General features: G+C 38.8%; 1 protein-coding gene across 1 annotated transcript in view; it reads left to right on the top strand.

Annotated features, from left to right (window-relative positions):
- Positions 1–24,055, top strand: part of ubac2 (UBA domain containing 2) — a 44,379-nt gene extending 20,324 nt beyond the window's left edge. Inside the window, exons 5-9 of the mRNA XM_017712141.2 lie at positions 6,949–7,072; positions 9,562–9,609; positions 9,863–10,114; positions 19,154–19,288; positions 22,706–24,055. Coding sequence (XP_017567630.1) covers positions 6,949–7,072; positions 9,562–9,609; positions 9,863–10,114; positions 19,154–19,288; positions 22,706–22,813 — 667 coding nt within the window. The 3' untranslated portion in view covers positions 22,814–24,055. The remainder of the gene's footprint in view (positions 1–6,948; positions 7,073–9,561; positions 9,610–9,862; positions 10,115–19,153; positions 19,289–22,705) is intronic.
- Positions 24,056–25,515: the final 1,460 nt, after the last annotated feature.

Raw genomic sequence — 25,515 nt, 5'->3', positions numbered from 1 at the left:
AGAGTGGGTCACTCTCAGGAACTCAATGAATTCCAGCATGGTACCGTGATAGAACACCACCTGTGCAACAAGTCCATTCATGAAATTTCCTCACTACTAAATATTCCACAGTCAACTGTCAGTGGTATTATAACCAAGTGGAAGCAATTGGGAACGACAGCAACTCAGCCACGAAGTGGTAGGACACGTAAAATGACAGAGTGGGATCAGCGGAGGCGCATAGTGTGCAGAGGTCGTCAAATTTCTGCAGAGTCAATCACTACAGACATCCAAACTTCATGTGGCCTTCAGATTAGTTCAAGAACAGCATAGAGAGCTTCATGGAATGAGTTTCCATGGCCGAGCAGCTGCATCCAAGCTTTGATGCAGCTGCTCGGCTCCGCCCCTTTCAATGAAAGGAGCTCTTAATACTTCAACACCAAGAGATTTTGGACAATTTCATGCTCCCAACTTTGTTGGAACAGTTTGGGGACGGTCCCTTCCTGTTCCAACATGACTGCGCACGATGGACAAAGCAAGGTCCATAAAGATATGGATAAGCGAGTTTGGTGGGGAAGAACTTGACTGGCCTGCACAGAGTCCTGACCTGCAATAGAACACCTTTGGGATGAATTAGAGCAGAGACTGCAAGCCAGGCCTTCTCGTCCTACATCTGTGTCTGATCTCACAAATGCGCTTCTGGAAGAATGGTCAAAAATTCCCATAAAAAACAGTCCTAGCCCTTGTGGAAAGCCTTCCCAGAAGAGTTGAAGCTGTTATAGCTGCAAAGGGTGGGCCGACATCATATTTAATACTATGGATTAAGAATGGGATCTCACTCATATAGCATGTTTCATACACTGCGGGCATTCAAAGTGATTTCCAAATGCTGAAATACATAATTTAAAGATTATTTAAAATATAACAAATTAAAACAGAATAGAAATTAAAAACATGGTTAGAACAATAGATTTAAAACAAGAAGAACCATTGAAATTAAAATTTTCAAAGTGATTTAAAGTGTCAGGGCTCTTCTGATGCTCTCTGTCAACTGGTTCTGTTGAAGAGCAGCATAGTAATAAAACACTGCTTCTCCATGTTTAGTCTTTGCCATCGGCAGGACTAACTGACCAGTTCCTAATGATGTGCGTGTTCTGCTTAGCTCATATTGCTGTAGCCTATCAGATAATCATGTTGGTCCTGTACCATTAAGACATTTAAAGTCCAGTGATAGTATCTTAAACTCTACCTTGTGACGGATTGGTAGCCGGTGTAAAGATTTAAGAATGGGGGTGATGGGTTCCCTTCTTTTACTCCTAGCGAGACTCTGGCAGCTGCATTTTGAATCATCTGAGGCTGTTTGTCTTTTTTTGAAGCCTAGTTAAGAGACCATTACAGTAATCAATCCTGCTAGAAATAAAGGCGTGCATTAGTTTCTCCAGGTCTGCTTTAGTCAGACAGTTTGTTTGATGTATTGGAGGTATTAAAATACTGGTGTAGTGACTGCTTTGAGATGACTACTAAAACTATCCAGTCCATGAGTACACCAAAGTTACGTGCTAATTCTTTAGATTTTAGGGCTCTCGCATCCATTTAGGCAGCTAGTCCCCCCCTCCCTTGCTATTCCTGAATAAAACAATTTGTGATGTGCTCATGATACTTAAGAAATGAGTCAAATGGACCATGGTTGTTTTGGGAGAGGGCCAAGTAGATCGAGGTATTGTCTACATAACTGTGGTAAGATATTCTATAGTCTTTTTATTTTTGGCCAAGAGGAAGCATAATAAATTAAATAAGAGCGGCCCAAGAATTGAACCCTGGGGGACACCACAGGTCACTGGCACTCTGTCAAACATTTTTTTCTGTTTTGACAAAGTAATCCTTTCTTTGCAGGTATGACCTGAACAAACCAGTTTGAGAGATCAGCCCAGTTCTAAAGTCCATCTCTGTGAATTTAGGTATCATGTACTGTCATCCACCACCTGGTTTGGCTAATCAGTGCTTCATTATATTAAATCAAGTTTTCAGGTGATGGAGTTGCACATTTTTCAGATTGTTGCAGTAAAACAACAAAAAACGGCGCTAAGTTTATCACACACACCTCAACATGTCAGTGATCTAACATGCAGGCTGCAAGCAAAAATGCATGCAATGATAACTAAACGGTATGCTTAAATAATGTATCACCATCTGTAGTGCATTCATTGGTACAGTATTGTAGTCTGTTTTTTGGCTTCAGAAATATTGAGAAAGAAATGTGCAAGAACATTTGCAGCTACTTCAATTCTGCAGAAGATGCTAGAAAAAAAAGAACTAAGTGACAAGTGTGATGTCGTTATCTGTGTATTTCTTCCTGTGGGGTAGTAAAGTGTTTGAGCTATTTGAATACGATGGTTACTGTCTTTTAGATGATCATCTTCAATAAGGAACATATCTCAACTTAGTTGGTTTTAAAGGAAAAGTATTGGATCCATGTCAGCCTGAAATCTGCCTCGGTATTGGGGTGGGAGGGGGGGCAAAAAGTGGTATTGATATCTCTGTCTGCCCATAATTATCTTCTTTTTTTGTTTGTTTTTTTCAAACATTTCCATAGCACTTTTTACATGTGGCAGTACTTTGGTACATCAGTGTCATGATGCAAGTTTTTTCGCCATATCTCCCGCTGCAAGGTTTAACCGCAGGGCACACTTCTGTTTTCCTCCAAATTCATATGTATTTCCCATGGGGTTTTGGCATTGCTTGAATCATTTCAACTCTGGTGGGCAGAAAGAAGACAAAAGAAACGGCAAGCACCGTGAATTTTAATCAAGATGCATATATTGTCTTTGTGTCAAAAGAATGTCAGTCTTTTGTCAGGAGCTTTAGTTTTGTTCATTAAGAGAACAGTGTTCATTAAAACAAGCTCAAAATGGATCTTGGATTTGTGTATATATTTCACTATGGTTCCCAGAGACAAAAAGTTTGGGAAGCCCTGATCTAAGGTCCGGAAGAAGAGAGCTGTGCCGAGATCCATGCTGGAACTTTCTGACTTGTCAAATTGGGCGTCCTCAGAGGGTGACTGTGGGCAGCGTGCCACACTTTGAGCAGGCCTTCTTAGAACAAGCATAATGCTCTATAATGAGAGAGAGGCTAAGCTCTTGTTGCTAAATATTACTGACCACATAAACCTCTGTCATGTAGAAGATGTTCCTCATCTTGCTGCGTTTTGCAAGTTGAAATTGCGTCAGCAGACTGGCCAAGCCTGTACTGTATGATAAAAATCCTCCTTTTTTCTTTCCTTGGTTCCTCCCTCTTGCAGTCGTCTGATGTTGAAACACGTTTTTGCAATATTAGTTGCATACAGTGGGCACAGTAAATCCTGAACAGTTAAAGGTTGTTTTTTTTTTTTGTTTTTTTTTAAATCAAATTTGATTATTATTTCTTTTTCAGTCTCACATCTAAATAATATCCATGTATTACTTAGGTTGTCACTCTCCCCAGTGTTTTCTTTTTATTTATGATTAAAGCTTATTTAACAAGGGAAAGCTCAATTATGACATCATCTATGACTTTTCTGTGTTTACATTTAAGCAATAGAACATGAAAAGGAGTGTGTTATCTCGAATTACGCAACACTTAGTTCCAGCCATGTAAGCTGGTCGAGAAGCATTTATTCACAAACACCGCATCACTCCGCTGTTGCTAAGCAATGACGTTGACAGCTGTAGGAGATGCTCACGCCATTTGAGCGTTTTCACTTCTTACTTTGCGCTCAAACAGAAAAAGGACACTTTTAAGATCGCATTTGACCGACAGCCAATTTGGTCAGACTCTGATGATGAGACTACACTAAATTCCCAAACTGTCATCAGCAGCTTTTCAGTCGGCGGCTGTGAAAGATGAACACCACCTAAGCAACCTGGAATTAGCCAGAAACTAATACCATCTGCAAGTTCTTTGCTGTTTTATGTTGAGAAACATTATTCTTGAATTGTTGCACTATTTGATGGTGCAGTCTTTCACAGAGTGGTGAACCCCTCCTCATCTTTACTTCTGAAAGTCATGTTATTCACCTGTTGCTAATTAACCGCCAGGTATTTTTTAGCATTATACAGCCTTCTGATGTCCCGTCACAGCTTTTTTGTAACGTTTTGTTGGCATCAGATTCAAAATGGGCATATGCTTTAAAAAAAAAAAATTAGTTTCAACATTTAATATGTTGTCTTTGTATTATTTTCAATGTAATATATGTTTTAAATCATTTACATATCATTACATTTTGTTTTTATTTACAGCGTCCCAACTTTTTTGCAAATGGGGTCGTATCTGAAAGGTAAATGAAAAGATATTTAGTTAACTAGTGTTTTTCTTAGTGTAATGAAAATAACACTACATGAGCTGAAATTTACATAAGGTTGTAGGCTTACAGGTTTAGATGTCAAAACTGGTTGTAGGGGGCTAAAAAAAATATTTAGCACAAAGAATTGGCAGCGCACCTAGGAGTGCTTTTGAAATCTGTTTTAGTATTAAAAATAGCCACGGTAATGTGGTAGGTTTGTGTTCAATGAGGCTGCCTCTTTAGAAGAGGAAATGAGTTAACAATAGAACTTGGTGCTGATAAGGATGCACCATCTACTACATGAGATGTTTTCTCCTCAGTGAATGATGTGCCATGTTATTGGTCTGAGAGAGATATTTTCAGTTTCTGGACTTGGCTAACATTAGCCTAGATAGTGAAACCACAGTGCTGCATCTTCCTTTTCAGCCACGTCCTGAGCAACGTATCATTGGCAGTGCGCTCGTGTTTTAAGTGTAACATATAAAACACTTGCTTACTTTATACAAACATGAACAAAACTGTCACACAATCAGAATTTCACTAAATGGTTAGCTTGCATATTTTCCCAGTCTTCCTGTGATAGATGAATGTATTGAATTCCAGAATAGTGAACTCAGTATTCAAACACTGGCATCTGGAACGATTCTGGAACGATTAATCGAGTACTTGGGCACCTGTGCACATCTCTGCATCAACACCCATTGAAGAGTATAAAGTCATATGTGACCCCTTGGCAAATCAAGGTTATGTGTTATGTTGGTTTACTAAGTGAAAACCAGTTACCTCATCCTCTGCAGGGAAATCTGACATTTACCTGCAAATTTTTGTGCACAATTTCTATTTATTTGCTGAATTTAACATATTGGGAGAAATAAAATCTAAAATGTGCTGTAAAATTTGCACAGGCCTTTTTGCAGTGTGTCAAATTTAGCAAATAAGCAGTTGAGCATGTATTAAAATGTGCAGAAGTGTGTTCTGAAGAAGTTCTTTGACTTAGAATATGAACAGAACATGCAGTGGTGCCCAATCTTTTGCACATGACTGTAGATAAGAAATGTTCCCACATAGTATATAGAAAAAATAATGTTTAATGAAAAACAGTGACATGAGCCACTCTCAATAGCCACCATTAGTAGATAGTTCAGCTGTATTACCGATGGGACAGTCTGGCTGTAAACACAGATTCCTGGCCCAAAGGATTTGCACTGTGAGAGTTTGGCCCTAGGACAGATCTACTGAAGGGTTTTGTTCCAAAATGCCTTACAGGTCAGAGTCATATACAAGAAATGTCAATGCCATATTATTATTAATACCAGCTTTATTTGAGGAATAAAATAGTTTTCTTTTATGTGTCAGATGTTACTCTTTTCAGAAACTTGCTATATGCGCAAATGTTACCAATGGATATACAGGATTTTGGAATGAAACTCTTGTTGACCCTTACCTTAAATGTCTGTTTATACAGTTAGAGCAGGAAACAACTCTGGCTATACTTAGTATAGAGTTTTACATGACACCCATCTACAAACTGCTTTCAAGCCACAATTTCTTCTTTCACTATCAGTGTAACAGGTTTGTGTGTGTGTATAGGTGTGATTCAGAGTGGCATGCTGGTGTCAGTTGATGGCTCTGTGAGGCATATATGTAGGCCCATGGGTTTCACACCTTGCAGAGCGACCATGCTGAGGCTAGATATAAATCTGTTTATCAGGAAGGTCAATGAAGGGCTGAGCCATACAATGTAAATCAGATACATATTACATTGACATTTCCATCAGGGTGGGGCAACACCTCTCACACTGAGTTTAGTGTTCTTCTGTTCTGGTCAGGCTGATATTTCAAGTGTGATAAAAACAAACGTGTTAAACAGGGACAAATAAGCTATGGTCAAAAGATGTCAGATTTTGGCATGAATAAACCCTAATTTCCCATCAAAGCACCCATTAAGCGCAAGTTATTCATTTTTCTGGAGATATTTCTGAGGAGATTGGATATAAGATGATCCCCTTATGAAGGGGAATGCCAAGGGAAAATAAGTGGAAAAGTTTTCAAAGCTGGAGTTCAACAAATGATTAAAAGTAACTGAAAAGGGACTCCTAACAACCATGCAAGACTGGTAGACCACCAAAACTGTCCCCATCAGATAAACAGCACTTAAAGGTTTCATCTTTAAGATGAAATCAATGTCCACTGTTGATTCAGATCTGAAAACATCCACAGGAGTTTCTGTCCATCCTTCCACTGTGAGAAGACACTCAACACTGTGTAGGTATTAAGAAGCTCTTACTGAGAAAAGGAAACAGACAAAAAAAAAGAATAAAGAAAGAAGCTGCTGATGTTCTCAGAACAATGGACTTACCGTCCCAGAGTCCAGACCTCAACATCAACAACATGAATGTGTTTGGAATCACTTCAGTTTTAAGAAGCAGAAAATGCAACCAACTTGTAAGACTGAACTTTGGAGGTGTGTGGAAAATGTAGGGTGTCCTACAAAGATTATACTGTATGAAGTTGTTGAAGCTTCTGTGTAAATTCTCAGTTTAAAGGGTGTGAATTTGGTCCTGATGCTGAAAAACAATTAATATTGTTAACTTTTGCACAGTACTGGAGCTGGTATGACATTGTAGTCTCTCTTTCTCTTTCTCTCTCAGGCTGGGTCCGGTCTTTGCTCTCTTTGTGCCTTTCTTCTGTTCCATCCCTCGTGTTCAGGTCACTCAGCTGCTGGGCTACATCTCAATCACCAACAAATCGCTCGTCTACATCGTGGGCCTGCAGGTAACCTGAAAATGTGACCTTATGTAATGTATTACAGTTAATACATTGATTCATGTATCGCTGCTGTTGGAACTAAACCTCGTATATCCAAAATGAGAAAGATAAAAAGACAACTTTTTAATGTAAGTCAATGGAGACCAGACTTTTTCCCAAGTAATTCTGGGACATTTCTTTTGGTCCATTCATCATGAAGTCAACACACTATGTAAAGGGAAACGGGCATTTTCAAATTGTCAAAAACTGAAAAACGACAAAAATTGAGATACAAGGTTTTGTTTCTGACAGTGAGATGAATAACACATTGGTGACCCCTTGTAAATGTATTATAATTTAGGTCTAAAATTTTCTAGACACCTGCTTATCCAGTGTTTCTTCTTAAATCAAGAGTACTAGTTGTTTGCTGCAGTAACAGCCTCTACTCTTCTGGTAAGGCGTTGTACTAGGTGTTAGAACATTGCTGTGCAGGTTGGATTGCAATTGCAAGAGCATTAATGAGGTCGGGTACTGATGTTGGATGATTAGTTCAGGATCACTCCAGCTCATCCTAAAGGTTTTGGCTCCATCACTCCAGAGAACACAGTTCCACTGCTCCACAGTCCAATGTTGGGGGGCTTTATCATCCTTTAGATGATGTTTGACTTTAGACAGTTGGCATGGGTGCACCTTAAAATAGCTGATTAACATGGACAGATAAATGTACAGTAATACTCCACAGTTTTAAATGTGTTATGTATAATATAATTATAAATGTTTTTTTGCATTTATTTTTTCTCTTAGGTTTACTTATAATGTATTTTTGTTTTATTTACCAAAAACAGTCATACAGTGGCTTTGATAACATTGATTAAACTTGATGTCTAACTAATGTACATCTGTTTTGTAGCAGTGGTGAGAAGTGTGAACATCTAGTGGGACTGATTTTGCTGCTCGTGAAAAACACACTGTAGGGTGTTGCATTTGCTTAGGATAGAACATGGTGATTGTTGTTGATTTCACCTTTAGACTTTGCTCAGCGACAGTGCACATCCTGCATGAGCGTGACTAGATCAGAGTGTATGCTAGGATGTGTCAAAGCATCAAAGCAGCAGTTATGTACTGGTGATAGCTTGTAACCAGTTGCTGCTTCAGCTGTTTTGGCCTGAAGACTCATATGTTGTCTTTCATGTGGAGTCTTGCCAGTTTTCTTCAGAGAAAGTTCTATAAAGATGGTCAGTGGTTCACTGATGAATCCTTAAAGTGTGCTTAGCCATGCACAAAAGTGGCCTACTTTCAGGCAGGGCTTCGTGTTAAGCTTTGTCGTGTAAATCTGCGTTTTACTTGTTAAAAAGCCAAAATCACTCATCCATGGGTAAAAAAGGTCAGTAGTAATATTTGCAAATGACTGTTGTATGAAAATAATTGTCTACCATTTGTTTCAGCTCTGCTGATTCAGTGGGGAGGGAGAGAGAAAGAGTCTGAGAGAGTGAGAGTCTGAGATTTTAGCCCACTCTGTTAAAAACATGTTGCATTCTTGGTTGTTTTTTTTTGTTGTTGTTTGTTTTTTTTTGTTCTGTTTTTTTATCTTCTCACTAAGACTTAATCAGTATTGTCATCTCTCTCTCTCTCTCTCTCTCTCTCTCTCTCTCTCTCTCTCTCTCTCTCTCTCTCTCTCTCTCTCTCTCACTGCCATTAAGTGACCAGCCAGGGTGCTAATGTTCAATAAAAATGTAAAGACACAGCTAGTTGCTGTCCTGCATTTTAAAGCTATATAACATTAATGATTTAAAGAAGCTCACTTAGATCATGTGAGCAAGACGTGGTTTGAAAGTTACTTTTGCAGCTAACTTAATAGCTACTTTACCTATCAGCCAAATTGGGGCCCCACTGGAACATGTTCTTTTTTGTAGCATCACTCAGTCAGATTCAGTAGTAACACGTTGTTCCCCCATAGACTCATATCAGTGTTAGCTCATTATTTGACTGGTGAAAGTTTCAAAATCTTTTTGACTGTTTAGTGTCTGCTGCTGAAGTGAAACTCTCAGGTCTGAGGAAAACAGATAAACGTATTCCACTGTGCTCGCACCTCAGTAGGCTACTCTTCTTGGTTGCAGTCACATTTCAAGCTGTTAAAGATGCTAAAATTTTTATTTTGTTAGTCAAGGCTTTGACTTGTTCTGGATGAACCCTGCTTTCCGTTATATTTTATTTATTTTATTTTATTATTCTTATATGAAAGTTTGCTTTATTTGTGTCAGTTTTGTTGGTCCCTGAAAAAAAAAAAGTTAGCCCCCCTTTGCTGCATTACTCTCTGACCACTGACCCAATAGCACAACCTATTTTGTGCTCAGAATGTCATCTTTTCTCTCTTTCTCTTTTCCCCCCAGTAAGCCTAACATTTAAGTGTATTTTTAATTTGAGTAATAAAGATAAAAAAACAACTGATTGCAGAAATACTTAAAAAAAAAAATTCTGTTTCATTATATGTGATTATCTTTATTTATGTCTCCTAGTTGCTGACCTCTAGCGCGTATATGTGGCTTGTTGCTCTTAGTGGATTGGTAAGTAAAAAAAAAAAAAAAAATCTGTAGCTTTCTAACAAGAAAAAGTCCCTCATGCTTGTACATCTCAAGTCTTGTTTAGTCTGTCACCTCATCCCATGCTTAGTAATGACATATAAATATCTGACTATAAATTCAAGTGTTGCCCCCCCCCCCCGTTTCTGTTTTGTCACGTTTATTTATGTTGCCATGGCGACTGAACTGTTTCCTCTTTGATGAAGTTACCATGGTACCATGTGTTGCTGTGTTTTAGATCTCTGGCCTGCTCTACTATAACAACACGCTAGCAGTGCAGCAGTTTCTCCAGGTTCCCAGATGGCTAGCTCACTGTTGCTCTGTCATCCTGGAGCCTCTTTTCTCGGGCACAGAGCCACGAGCCGAGGCTCCAGTGGGCATGGGGGCCACACTGGACATCCAGCGACAACAGCGCATGGACATGCTGGACCAACAGCTGCTGCTCTCCCAATTGGCCCAGTTCAGGAGGAACGCACAGCAGCAGCCGCAGGTAATGTCAAATGCATGAAACGCAGTTGCTGGGTTCAACCAAATTTGTTAAAGGAATACAGAAATGTTGGATATGAATGAAAGACACTGTGATCCATGTTGCCATGATGTTACTGGAACGCTATGTGCTCCCTGTTAACTACCAACCATTCAGTAATGTATAGTTCACGCACCAGTCCTTACGGTCTATGTATGGCTGCAAAAACAGTCTGTTTGAATTCATCATTCTTGTGCTGTCACATGAATACATGCTCAAACAGTACTGTCCAGAAGATTTAGAAATCTGTTTACTTTGGGAGTAAGCTTTTTTTTTTGCATAGACAAATACATATTAGAATAAATATAAATAACATTATCAGTGTTTTTGTTTATTAATTTCCATAAATCTCCTTGTGGAAGCCCAGTATTTTATTTGTAGTTGTCTGGAAAGAAAGTGTATTCATAATTTATCTACATTTGCAATTGTTTTAATGAAACTTGGTGATTTTACAAACGCAAACACAACTACCGCCCAGATAGAGAGTTTTAACTAATACACTTAGGTGTCCAAAAACTTTTGCAGAGTACTATATTGCCTGGGTCGTGGCCGATGTTTGCCAATGGACACCATCAGAGCTTGGATAAGTATTTTTGGCCGAGTGTTGTTTGTAGTCAATGCAAAGTGTAAGGCACCGTTAGCTGTAGTCTGTCCAGGCAGCACCACTGAATAAGTTCACACTTTTCTAACTTGACTTTCTACCCCCTTGAGGTCCATAATAATCCCTGTGCTGCCTATGTTGTTCTTGCTTATCAGCCGTGCTGCTGCACAGCCTTATTCTACCCGAGAATTCCGGTCGTACAAATTCCTAATTCATATTCATCATAAATCATTTCTTCTTGCACAGAGGTAAGACATTCATGGGAGACACATTTTCCCATCCAAACCTTTCAGGCATGGTCTACCATTGATACTGAACCAGAGCTTTGTTACCTGGCTGTGGCATCCCTGTTAGAATCTATAGCTTGGCTAAAAGGTCAGATAAAGGGCATTAGGCCAGGGCCCTGTCTGGATGGTGGGCCCTCCTAAAGACTTGCAAATACATTGATTTTGGTGTCTAATTTTAACATTTTATGTTAATTTAGAAATAACTTCCATGGCACATTCTGCTCATCTGTCTCTTGTTTCCTTTATCTGCTTATCCATTTGCATCTTGCTCCCATGTCTCCTTCCCTTCTAAAGTAAAAGCGATTTGACCCTCCGTTATGCAAATGCATCAGGTGAATAACGCAGCTAAAGAGAGCAGTTTGTGGCTCTGGCTCTGAAACCAAAATGAAAACAAAACCACAATCAGGATTTCAGAAGTGCAAGGAGCGCACAGGGTGAGAGATAAAGCGGAAAGAGGCAAGCGGACAGGAGTTTCTTTTAGAGAATAGGTGAGCTCAAAGTGCCCGTCTGTAAATATGTTGCAGTAAACTAGCTGGCTAACAAGTGATTAACTAGTAAGTAGTCATTCGTAACAAGCATAAAATGGTAAAGAAGCAGGGTTTATTTACAGTAAGCATTTTATTAGTAAAGTAACAGACAGTGTTTGTGATCTTAGCCCAGCAAACTTGACCCTCAGCCCAGCAGCTAACTTGTAAAACACACTGTTAGTTCCAGAAGTCACTAAGGGAGAGAGAGCAGCATCTTTTCTGAAGCAAGTGAAGACACAAGACAAGGTGAGCTCACCAAAGCAGGTTGCTGCTAGCAGTGTTCCAACTTCCAGTCAACCATTTGTTGAGTTTGAGTGAAAATGGCAGTAATTATACTTTAATTTTTGGTTTTGATTTTCTCTGTAATTACATTGATTGTCTTTAACAGAGAATAAGTTTAAGTCTGATCTTTTTTGAACTACAGCAAGATTGATGATTCAGCACAGCAAAAATGGAAGCTTGGCGAGTGAAATCATCTTAACGTTTTTCATTGTGAAAATTGTGTAAGCCGATTATAACATTATCTAACTAGACATCTTGTTTAAAGTAATTTTTCATTACGTGAAATTTTCTCAATGTATTAGCAGATAATTTTGCTCATGTTAAGAAACATGCTTGAAACTATCAAAATTATCTGCCAGTAAAGTGAGCAAAATAAACTTGACAAATCAGTGATTTTTAAATCTTAAAATAAGTTCACAAATGAGAAATGTCAAATATCTTGACTAGATGTAAGATGATTTTACTTACCAAGATACCAATTTTTTTTTTTGGGGGGGGGGCAGTCAAAGCACAACTGTCCTTATTGAATGTTACCTGTTTTAACTAATACATAAATAAATACCTAATAAGCTATTTTTTTGTGAGGGCCTGGGCATACTACTGTGGGTTCAGGTGTAACACACAAATGTACTAGTGCTGAAAGCTGTGCACATCGCTCTGATGCTTTTTGCCCACCAGATAACAGAACACCATGTTCTGGTTCACACAGAAAAGACCAGCCATGGTAGTCAGTATGAATCGCCAAGGTGACTTTTACTCATTAACCATGCATCCAAATGACACTGCGAATTCATCTCTGGGTCCAAAGACATTTACACTCTTCACTCATCCCAAGTCAGCTGAGTTGAGCGGCAGATCTAATTTCAAGGGCAGGTCTGCAGGCAAGTGCGTTCACGCATATGATATGAAGGAGATTTTTATTTTTTTTTTTTTAAACCTTTATTTTACCAGGTAAAATGTTTGAGAACCAGTTCTCATTTACAAACATGACCTGGCCGAAAGGCCCCAATAAAAATAGGTCCACGGCACATAAAAACAGATACATACAAAAACAAGTATACATACCAAAAGTAAAACATAACAGAACAAACAAAAAAATACAGATTTACATAAAACAAACCAAAAAATATGAAAAAAGCAGGAGTAAGGATAGAGAAAAATGAGTATGTATGAGTATGTGCATTATTTTTATCCATGATTATTAACAAGAGCAACAGTCTACTGTTGTATGTTTAATTGTATGCTTGAAAGTGGTAAGAGGTGTTAAAATTGCAAGTTTAAGGGTGGTTTGTAAAGTATTCCAATCATTTGCTGCTGAAAAACGAAAGGAATTGCAGCCAAAGGCTGCAGGTTTTGGGAATGGTGAGCTTGATGTATTCACTTGACCTTGTGCGATATTTATTATTGGCTACGTGAAGAAGAGACGACAGATATGGTGGTGTTATGGCCAAGATCGTCTTGTAGATGAAGTGAAACCAATGATGGAGCCGCCGAGTATGAAGTGAAGGCAAGCCCACCAGTTTATAGAGATCACAGTGATGAGTATTGAAAGGTGCATTAGTGGCAAAGCAGATGGCAGAATGATAAAGTGTGTCTAGTTTTCGAAGAACAGTGCATGATGCCATTTTATAGATGATGTCACCATAGTCCAAAATTGGAAGTATTGTCATTTTAACAAGAGTAAGCTTGGCTGCATAAGTAAAAGAGGCTTTATTACGAAAAAGAAAAGCTAGTCTAGCTTTGACTTTCTTCTGGAGGTTATTGATATGTGTGGAGAAAGACAGAGACGAGTCCAACCAGATGCCTAAATATTTGTAAGATTGAACAAATTCCAAAGTAATGCCATTAGCACAGCTGATCTCGGGGGGGTTAGCAGCATCTTTTTTTCGACTAAAGATAATGCATTTGGTCTTATTAGTATTAAGGCGGAGATGAAGGTTATGAAAGGACTGCTCTACTGAGGTGAGACTCAATTGAAGTGTAGATGCTGCAGAATGAAGTGATGGGCCAACTGAATAAAGTATGGTGTCATCAGCGTATAGATGGATTTTAGAGTTACCAGCAACTTTGGCTACATCATTAATGTAGATGGAAAACAAAGTTGGTCCCAAGATGGAGCCCTGAGGCACACCTTTGGAGATGGTTAATGGTTCTGACACTATGTTTTCTGTTTTCAGCTGCTGGACACGTTCAGATAAATAGCTGGCAAACCAATCACAGCAAGTAGTAGACAGACCAATGCTGGAAAGTCGACGTAGAAGGATCCTATGATCAACTGAATCAAAGGCTTTGGCCAGGTCAATAAAAGCAGCTATACAGGCCTTTTTGCTGTCCAATGCTGTAATAATGTCATCAAGGACCTTTGTAATAGCAGTCAAGCATCCATGACCAGCACGAAAACCAGATTGAACGTCAGATAGGATATCATTTGAATCAAGAAAATGGGTTAGCTGTTTATAAACCAACCTCTCCAAGATTTTCGCTAAGCATGGTAAAATAGAAATTTAGGGCTGGTTTTGGTCATGTGTGCATCGATTTCTTCGCCTAACGGCGTGCAATGCCTTCTCCTTTATAATATTCTAATATATAATATATATATTAGATAACTTTATAATATTCTTTTATAATAGTCTGTGGCTTTTTGATCAGGAAGGCTGTACATCGGCCCTGTTTTTGTGATCAGCGAAGTTGGTGGTATACAGTTTAGCATAGTAATAACTCAAGTTTGAAATGAAGTAAAACAAATATTGTCCTACAGCCCTGGTTTTACGAATGAGGAATGAGAGTTCTTACTATGTTGGCTTTTGCTGGCCTCTGATCAGAGGTGGAATTGACCTTATAAGACACTGCAGAGATTATTGTTGACCTGGACTAATCCCTGCCAAGACCAGGGAAGGTCACTTGGGTGGTGGAAACGTTTCAGCTCATTCAATGAAGCCTGGAGCATGATAGCCTAGTAAGAACTCTTGTTCTTCATTCGCAAGACTACACTCAGCAAAAAAAACTGCATGCTAGGAGATGCACAAAAGGGGTTTTCATGGCCGAGCAGCTGCACACAATCCTAAGATCAAAATGCACAATGCCAAGCGTAGTGGGGGAGTGGTGTAAACCATGCCACCACTGGACTCTGGAACAGTGGAAACTGTTCTGTGGAGTGACAAATCATACTTGTCTATCTGTCAGTCTGATGGACGAGCCTGGGTTTGGTCAATGCCAGGAGAACATTACATTACAACAGAACATTTTTTAACACCTACAACACAGAGCAGTTTATCCCTGTCTGTTTTCATTACATTTATGTATGCGTTGTTACTACAGACAGTGTGTAACACAAGTTATTAGAGTAGAAGATGTTTTCAGCCCAGACTGCTTTTAGAAAACAACACAAATTTCAACCTTTCAGACAGAGCTCATGTATGGATATGAATCATAATATCACAAACAAAGACAGCCTCTTTAATTAAGGGCTAAAGAGAGAGTATCTGAGAGAAATCTGCCACTTTAAAGTGGTTTGGCACACAAGCCCACACAAATGTCATAAGAGGACTTGGAAAACAACTAAATACAAAAGAAAATGTACAAAAAAGTGTTCAGTTACCAAAAAGGTTCTGTGACTTGTAAGAATGCTTAAACCATTTTCAAAATGTACAAGGCAAGTATATAAAGCCAGTTTTAAAAGGTTCTTTTAAAACATATGACAAATTTTCCCATCACAGAGAAGAGCCATTTAACCATGTTGGAGAACATATGCATTCAAATAGAGTTTGAGCTGTTATTGTTGTGTATATAACATTGCCTTTATTATAGACCCCTTGAAGGACCCACTTTTCTAAGGGTGTAGGATATAGGCACTTGAGGGCCTATGCAGTGCTATTTCTGTGATTAAATAGATTACCAACGTTTACATTTGCACTGAGCTGACAGTATTGCTTTGCATGTTTTTGTAGCCTAATTGGGAAAGTCTCAGTTACATGCAGGGCAACTCTGCATTAGTCTTATTTGCCACTTTTATGTTTAAGCCTGTCCTTGCTATTGTGCACCTTTTTTATCTGTGCGCAAATTTGTAACCACAAAGGGAAATGCCAGCTTGCCCACAGATGAGCATGAAGTTCACTTTCTCAGACTAGACTAATATGGCAGATCTGCGCGTAGGGTGTGTATGTGAGGAATTGAAATGCTGGATTCTCCAACAACATTGCTATAGCCAGAATGTTCTCCTTTGAAATTTCCCTTCCAGAGCAAAAACTCTCTAGAAACATCAGCAAAAAACTGCATGGTAGGAGACGCACGAAATGGGTTTTCTTGGCCGAGCAGCTGCACACAATCTTAAGATCAAAATGCATGGCCCCATGGTTCCAGTGAAGGAAAATCTTAATGCTTAGGCAGACTAAGAGATTTTGGACAATTCTATGTTTCCAACGTAGTGGGAACAGCTTGGGGAAAACCCTTTTCTGTTCCAGCATGACTAAGCCCCAGTGCGCAAAGCAAGTGCCATAAAGGCGTGGCTGGGTGAATGTAATGTCGAAGAACTTGACTGACCCACACAGAGCCCTGACGTGAACACCATCCAACATTTTTGGCATGAACCAGAACAGAGATTCTGGATAGATGAGCCGAAATTCCCACAGACACATTGCAAAATCTTGTAAAAATCTTTCCAGAAGAGTGGAAGCTGTTATAGCTACAAAGGGATGACCAACTCCATATTAATGTCTATGGTTTTAGAGTGGAATGTCATAAAAGCTCCTCTGGATGTGATGTGTAGCTGTCCCAATACTTTTATCCATATATTGTATTTCAGTATTTAGGCTACGTTCACATTACAAGCCTCATTGCTTAAATCAGATTTTTTGCTTGAAGCACATAAATTCCAGTCTGAGCATTCACATTAAGGTCTCATGGTAATGAATCGGATACATATCCGATCTAGGATCACATATGAAAGTGGCTTAGGTCGGATTTGAAAAGATCAGATATGCATGTCCACACAGCCCTGAAAACATCAGATCTCACATCCCACAGAGTCACATTAGGGCAGAAAATTGGATTTGTGCCCCTTCAACCTGGCAATGTGAACGTAGCCTTAGTGTCCACACTTTGTCTTTATTACAGCTTCAAGTCTTTTCAGGAGACTTGCTGTCACTTTTTCAAAAAAATCTGCAAGAATACTTTTCCACATCTCCGAAGTTCAGTCTGTGATGCTGTCTGGTCTCCAGGGTGGTCAGTCCATTATTGTAAGACTGTCAGCAGCTTCTTTGCTTGATTTTGCAGTCTCCTTTTCTCAGTGAGGGCTTCTTAACAGCTACACGTCTTTTCAGACTCAGTGTTAAATTGTCTTCTCACAGTGGAAGGATGGACAAACACCTGTGGAGCTTGACTTTCTCCTCTCTCTCAAAGATGAAAGCTTTAAGTGCTGTTTATCTGATGTGGACAGTGTTGGTGGACTGCCAGGTCTTACACTGCTGTTAGGGGTCCCGTTTTCGCTGTAGCTTTAATGTCTTTTTAAACTTTTTTTCCCTTTATCCTCTTCCTTATGAATGTAGGTCATCTTATTCTTCCAAGAAAAAGTTCCTGAAAATGAGCAACTGCTACTATACCTATACATTTTATATTAAATTAAATAAATATAATAATAAGTTAAATGTTTTCACTTAAATGCATTTGATTAAATCAAGTTTGTTACTTAAATGTAAAAAAAATATTATTAACTTTATTAGAACAAAAGTCTTGCTAGTTTCACTGCATTTATGTTTATTTGTATTTATTGTAACATTACTATGGAGCTTTCACTAGTTAGGATTAAGTTTTCTGGCTGCCTGACACTTGTGCACAAAACTGTATTATACTTTTGTTGTAAAGAATATGGTTATAGAAATTCTATAAACTGAATAGTCATGTTTATGGCATTAAGTCATTCTAAGCCGTCATGAGACGATCTGTACTATGGCTTTTGCTTTTCTTTTTTTTTTTTTTTTTTTTTTTTTTTTTTTCCACATCCTTCTACTTGTGTTTTCAAACCAGAGGAAGAGGTTAGTTTCCTGCCTACAAGTACACGCAAAGACTCCACTGTGGACGCTGATATATATGCAGATTAACTTTGACTCTGGTAAAATTTCTAAGATCTGATAAAGCTGCTGTCATATGACGTTTCAATGGAACATTTTGTATCAGGAAATTTTACTTTTCTATGATGTACTAGAGAACCTTAACCCTAACCTCAGACTGATTCAGCTCTTTAGCTGTTTGTCAGACCATCCTTGAATGGGAGCAAATGTATTAGGCTTTGTTCATAGAGCAGGGCAAGTCAGCTTTGTGTCCTCAAGTTTTGCCCACATTGCAAGTCACTGTCGTCCAAATCGTGTGTGTGTGGTCGGGCTGTAGCTGCATTGGTTGTCATAATAGTAGTACAGGCCTACACTGATAAAGATGGGGCAGGTGGAAGTGTGACTTTTTTTTTTCTTCACACGTTCTGACATCAATAAGTGTGAATGACGGTTAAGAAAAAAAGGCATGAAATTTAGTCAGATTGAATCTAATTTGAATCAGATGTGAAACCATGCACAATTGTGGCTCGAGCCAGATTGGAAATTTACAGCTCACATGGCCTTTTATACTGCAGAAAATGTTTCCTACTCTAAATAGATATGTTAAATATGCCGAAAAGGCGGATTTGAGAATGTCTTGGAATGCTTAGAGCAGAAATATGCACAGTGCTGAGGTCTGGAGTTTCTAATTGGTCTGCTGCGAGGTTTTGTAACAGTTGCGGCTGCTGCCGTTTAAAGAACAGGCTGTGTTCAGCAGGCAGTATATAAACTCTCATATGCTTTTCTGTTTTTGTTTTAATTACAGTTACAAATTTTAGATTAATTTGCCATCGTTCTGCCCGATTTCAGGTATAAAACAAGCTTATCTTTGCCTAATCTGTAACTATGTAATGTTCAGCCTTGAGGTGGAAAAGGTTGTGAACCCCTGCACTAGTGTTCTCCGATATTTGGACCTCACTGTATGTCTAACAATGACGCAGTTGGGAAAGCCATGTGTGCACAGATCCACAAAATATAAAGGGCAACAGGCCTTTTCAGATTATGTCAAGTTTTTCCCTGGTTGTTTACTTTTAGGGTATTTACAGTGACTGGATGACTTTTGTGACACTTTGTATCTTTTGATACTTCGTCTTTCTCCTAAAAGGGGAAGGAAAAGGGAGTGTTTGCTACATACTCTTTTCTGCAACAGAGTGATCAAACGAATTGTAGCAAGGCGTACAGATGTGTTTCACATTGTAAACATGTGTTTCCCCTCTTCACAGGAGGGAGGGCTGCTGAACTGGAACAGATTTTTTCCTGGTCTGAGACACAGAGGTCAAAATCGACCCCACGTGCAGCCACACCCACAACAGCCCCCTCAGCCTCACCCACCTGACACTCCAGTGGCTGAGGAACAGGTGAGAGACCAGTTGCATACAGTTACAATGCAGTAACTCCTTTTTATTAAAATATCAGCCTGAACCAATGAAAAAGCTGTTCAGCCCATTTTAATTTAAGATGGGTAAAAGCCAAGTCAGCTCTTGTCAGATGATGTTTTGTTGATTTTCAGAGTGAAAAAATGTGAATCCTCTACAGAGAACACACTTCTGCACTTTCATCTCATAACAAATTATGCAAAGTCTGACCTGTACAAAGGTTATGGCATATTTTATGTTACTTTTTTTTTCCAATGTGTTAAACTCGGCAAATAAATTGAATTGGCACTAAATTATGCAGAATCCAAAAATGCCATATTTGAGTGTGTTCTGTGTCAAGTTTGTTTTAACTTTTCACTTAATAATAAAAAAAAAAAAAATCAACAAATGTCATTTGACTGGGGGTGTTCAAACTTCTGCACAGGACTGCGTATGTTATTAAGACTTGGAACACTGGTCTCAAGAAGTCTGCTATATTCTAATATGCTGCTGTCGGAACGAAACCTTGTATGTCCTTGTAAAAATACTTTACTTTTAATGCAGAAGAATACAAGACTTTTTCTTTTTTTTGTGGGCTGTTTCTTTTAGTCCATTCATCATGACATTTATATGCAGTTTAAAGAGCAACTGGCATTTTCCAATCATTTCAAAATCTGAAAATGAACAAATATGGAGATGCGAAGTTTTGTTCTGAAAACAGCAACGTATCCTGTATTGTAATTCTGACAGCCTTGTCAACCATTTTAAAGTTTATTATTTGTTTTGTGCAACTGCTCCGTGTCAATGGCCAATCGCAAGTCACTTGTTTATCATTTAGGCTTAACTTACTTAACCACAGTGTTGTTCTAACAAAACATTGTGGTTATGTATGAAGTTCTACAACCCCAATTCCAATGAAGTTGGGACGTTGTGTAAAACATAAGAATACAATGGTTTGCAAATCCTTTTCTACCTATATTCAATTGAATACACTACAAAGACAAGATATTTTATGTTCAAACAGATAAACTTTATTTATGATTATGATGCCTTTATTTATGAATTTGATGCCTGCAACACATTCCAAAGAAGTTGGGACAGGGGCGTGTTTACCACTGTGTTAGATCACCTTTCCTTTTAACAACACTCAATAAGCGTTTGGGAACTGAGGACACTAATTGTTGAAGCTTTGTAGGTGGAATTCTTTCTCATTCTTGCTTGATGTACAACTTCAGTTGCTCAACTTTTACTACGAAGCCACGCTGTTGTAACATGTGCAGAATGTGGATTGACATTGTCTTGCTGAAATAAGCAGGACGTCCCTGAAAAAGACGCTGCTTGGATGGCAGCAGATGTTGCTCCAAAACCTGTATGTACCTTTCAGCATTAATGGTGCCTTCACAGATGTGCAAGTTACCCCTGCCATGGGCACTAACACACCCCCACACCATCAGAGATGCTGGCTTTTGAACTTTGCGCTGATAACAATCCAGACAGTCCTTTTCCTCTTTGGCCCGGAGGACACGGCGTCCATGATTTCCAAAAACAGTTTGAAATGTGGACTCGTCAGACCACAGGACACTTTTCCACTTTGCGTCAGTCCATCTCAGATGAGCTCGGGCCCAGAGAAGCCGGCGGCGTTTCTGGGTGTTGTTGATATGTGGCTTTCGCTTTGTATGGCAGAGTTTTAACTTGCACTTGTAGATGGAGCAACAACTGTGTTCACTGACGGTGGTTTTCTGAAGTCTTCCTGAGCCCATGTGGGAATATCCGCTACAGAATGATGTCGGTTTTTAATGAATGCCGCCTGAGGGATCAAAGATCACGTGTATTCAATGTTGGTTTTCTGCCTTGCCGCTTACTTGCAGAGATTTCTCCAGATTCTCTGAATCTTTTGATATTATTAAGTTAAAGTTAATTAAGTTAAATTAAGTTAACTTAAACTTAATAATATCAAAAGATTCAGAGAATCTGAATGTGTGTGTGTGTGTGTGTGTGTATATCAAAGGAATATATGTGTGTGTGTTACATCAGTGTATAGCTATATTCAGCATTCATATCAGCTCATTGAACAGGTGTTTAGATTTGACCAATGTCCTACTGAAATGAATATTGTATTGGCATCATGTTTTTTCGTTTACAGATATGTAAATGAAAACAGCAGGCACCAGAATTTCCATATCTGTATATCCCTAATTAGAACTGTATAAAACCCGTGCTTCTTGTACATTCACAAAGGGATATTCTGCACTGTAAGTCTCTAAAGGTAACTACATTGTCATGAATCTGCATGGTGGATTTAACATCTGCAGGACTGTTGGAAGAAAAAGTCAGCATTTTCTGATCAGTTTTGTCTATGTAGGCCTACACTCTTAAAATGAGAGGTCAGGTTAACTCAGTTAACTCAACTTGAGAGTTCACATGACTTCTTGAAAAAATGTTCTCTTAATTTTTTAGTTCTGCATCTCAGTTAGGAAAATAAAACGAACTTGTTTTTTATACTCAACTTTTCCTCTAGCCAGGATTCTAGCTCCATCACACAATCTTGCTAGGCATTTTTCCTCTTGTGTACACAATTATGGATAGCTATGGCATTGCTGTTGCTTAACCTCACTACTTCATGTTGGGGTGACGGCTTAGCCCACTACACCACTCAGGAAATGCACACAATGCAACGATTTTGCGTCTACAAATGTTTAATACACTGGAGAAAATGTTTTAACTTTAAAGCATGCTATGGTCTCATGAGGTGCAACTGTCTAATAATTCATCCAAACATCAGGAACTCATGAATGTGAATCCCAGCAATGCCATAGCATATCCGGGAGCTCATGAGGAAAATATGCCAGAGGGGCCTCTGTGGTAGAAGAAGCACCAGCTAGAGGGGAATTTGAGTAAAAAAAAATGCAGATTCAGTTTTGTTTGTCTACCTGAGATGCAAACCAGGAAAGAGTAGCTGGGAGAATTGTTTGAGTTGGGTGAACTTTTTTATAGTGTATAAAAACATTGAAATATTTTTTAATTCCTTAAAAAGTTGCTTATGGCGATGCTTATGTTGATGCACATCTAATATTAGATTATTACACTGTCATGCAGCACCCATGTAATATAGTTTAATCCGTTCTGTTATCACAGTCCTTAATGCTGTGTTCATTGTGGAAATTCAAAGGTGACGATATGAAAATATGTTCGTGCAGCTCTGTTGTTGTCAAAACAAGCTGGACAAAAGTATGTCACATAGCTGAAGACAGCAGTAGCAACCATCTTAAGACCTTATTTTTTTGTACTGTTGTCCCGTTTATGTTTAATTAAGTGAAACTGTCTGTGGATTGGCTGCGTTCGAGTGGCTGTTTTGTTTTGTTCGTTTTTTTGATTGATCTTTTCAGCATGTCTGATTCCTGTCAATTTATTTTTGCGCAGGTTGCTAGACTGATGGAGATGGGTTTCTCCAGAGTGGACGCCCAGGAAGCTCTGAGAGCGTCCAACAACGACATCAACATAGCCACTAACTTTCTGCTTCAGCACTGAGGCCATTGCTTGAGGGAGTAGAGGGAGGAGGAAAGGAGCGGAGCTACATCAACTAGAAAACACGTACAAAAACCTCGTGCAGAAAACCGCACCGACACGTAAGGCGCCGGTGCCACGACCACAGTTGTGTGGGGAAGTTTAGGGTGGAAGAAGGGATGAACGGAAGGACTGGACTGGTTTGTAACTCTAAGGAGCCTGTGATGTCACTTCCTCTCAATATGATTGGATGATGCGGAGCTGCTGGAGTTGCTAAAACTGCTTTTTCCAGCATACTTCCATGTTTTCTCGGTGCGACTTCTGCCAAGAGTGGCACCAAGTTGACGTTGGAGGTTAGCACATGGTTATCTCAGGGCTTTCTCTGGCCTCGTCTTCTCCCGGTTTTTGCCAGGACTGCAGTACACTCCTTCTCAATAAGCCCATATACTCATGACAATTGCAAAGCAATGTGATGGAATTAGTTTGTCATACCCTGTGCTTGTTTGTGGGCAGTATTTTACAAAGCAGGATTTCTCAGTAAGATGAATGACCTGGCAACCTGGCAAAAGTGAGGATGATCCTATAGGACTTTTGGTTCAACCTGTAGAAACTAAAAGTTATTTTTGTGTTGCTGTGTTATTTAAATACAATTTCATATTATTTCTGTCTGGGGAAAAAACTAAATTACATATAGTACATATATAATTATCTAGCGAGTAACAATAATTTACATTTACATTTATTTTAAATTCTGTAAATTGAATATTCTCTATTTTCATCAAATTTAATCATCTAGTCTTTTACTCCTAAACACACACATGGTATGGATTTCAGTTCAGAATCTGCACTTTTAACAGGCTTCCAATGCTTGAGTGCTTGTTATAGTGAGCTATGAGTGTAAAAAGTTTTTGTTATTGATGGTAATCTTTGACTTACAAGGTTTAAATCTGGTTAACTGAGGAATCTTCTTTTGTGAAATACTCTCTGATTTTGGACTTTTGAACAGATGTTGTCCACCGAAGAGCCTGTTTGGTGAAGGCTTTGACTCAAAGTTTGTGTAACTAGCATAACGCATGTAGCTCAAGGCAAAAGCTATAAGCCTCAACATTTCATTAAGCCTGAAGTGGTAGAAGGGAATTCCACTTATTTCTGCATAATTCAGTTGTTGAGATGTAAACAAAGCCATCTAAAGTGGTTGGATGTGAAATGGTTCATTGTGGACAAACTTAAAGACTCAGATTTCTTTGCAGTGTTGTTGATGGGAACCAGGGGTCACAATAACTAAAATGCAAATATAGCCATTTTATTTACTATCTGAAATGACCAGTGAGTTTTTATATGTAATGTCGGTGGTAAAATTGTCATAAATCTGAAAAATATTTTTGGTTCCACTTTAAAATAAGACTTCCCTTTCAAAGCATTCATGAAAGGTTATAAATGAGTTTGTATTGGTTATTATTTATATATAGTGTGTGTGTGTGTGTGTGTGTGGGGATCATTTCAATGATGGACTGGCGACCTGTCCAGGGTGTATCCTGGCTTCTGCCTGGTGACCGCTGGGATAGGCTCCAGTAAGGCCCCCCACCCCCGTGGCCCTGAGGGAGAAGCGGCTTAGAACATGGATGGATGGATGGATGGATGGATGGATGTGTGGATATATAAGGGTGATAGTGAACCTACATTCATTTATACTGTTTACTGTCTTCTCCATCAGTCAGCATTAAACCTGTCAGCTTCACCTCATATTCATCATGTATAAAAGCTCAATTTTTTTCTTTTTATTAATGTGTTATAACTGTCAAACTCGCAACTCAAAACTATTATAAAACAGCATATTCATAACAATTTCATCTCATCGCTTTGAAAGGGAAATTTTAGTGGTATTAAACACTTCGACTGGTTCCTATCACCACCATTGTGAACAGTTCTGATTCTGTAAGCTTCTCAAGAACGAAGCATTTCACATCAAACCACTCTGAATGGCATTTGCTAATAATTGTCAGTTATCTAACACAGACAGAACGACCTCCTTTACACTGAGTTTGGGCAATATGACACAAAAAACCCTTCATGATTCGAGAAATGTTTGTATCTTTTCCATTTAATTCTGCATAAATCGGTGGAATTTCCCTTAAAGGTTTCACCCTGTAACTTTTTCTAAAGACATAACTTCTACTGAAACACATTTCCTCTGGCTCAAAACACAACATGAGCCTTTAATACAGGGTAAGTCAAAAGTTACAGGACAGGTTTTATTTTATTTTTTACTTTACTATTGACTTTTATCTCTGGGGTCATCTCAAACAAATTGTGTATGCTGAGAAAATCTGCAACGAACACCATCTTCAGCACCACGTTGTGGAGGCTTGTGACCGCATAAAAAATAAAATAAGATAAAACTGTGTCCTGTGACTTCTGACTCACCCTGTACTTTGAAAATAGTGCTTCACCTACTTTTAACCATGACATGCCAAAACTTTCTGTGTTCTAACAGTGTGACTGTGTTTCATAATGACTGAAATGGTACCAAGATCTCCATGAAATGGCACCATGACACACAGTAATCATTGAAATGATGTTCTGGTAATAAGAGAGTGCATTTCTGAGCAGTGTGTATATATGAAGTCTGTCTGTAAAAGCTTTGTGTTTGTTGTGTGTGGAGTGGATGAGAGAGAGAGAGTTACCGATGGTCCCTTTTAGTTTAGCAGAGTGGCTTGGGTTCAGAT

This window comes from Pygocentrus nattereri, chromosome 12 (genome assembly GCF_015220715.1).
Source record: "Pygocentrus nattereri isolate fPygNat1 chromosome 12, fPygNat1.pri, whole genome shotgun sequence".
NCBI lineage: Eukaryota > Metazoa > Chordata > Actinopteri > Characiformes > Serrasalmidae > Pygocentrus > Pygocentrus nattereri.
This window is presented reverse-complemented; position numbering and strand designations above follow the sequence as displayed.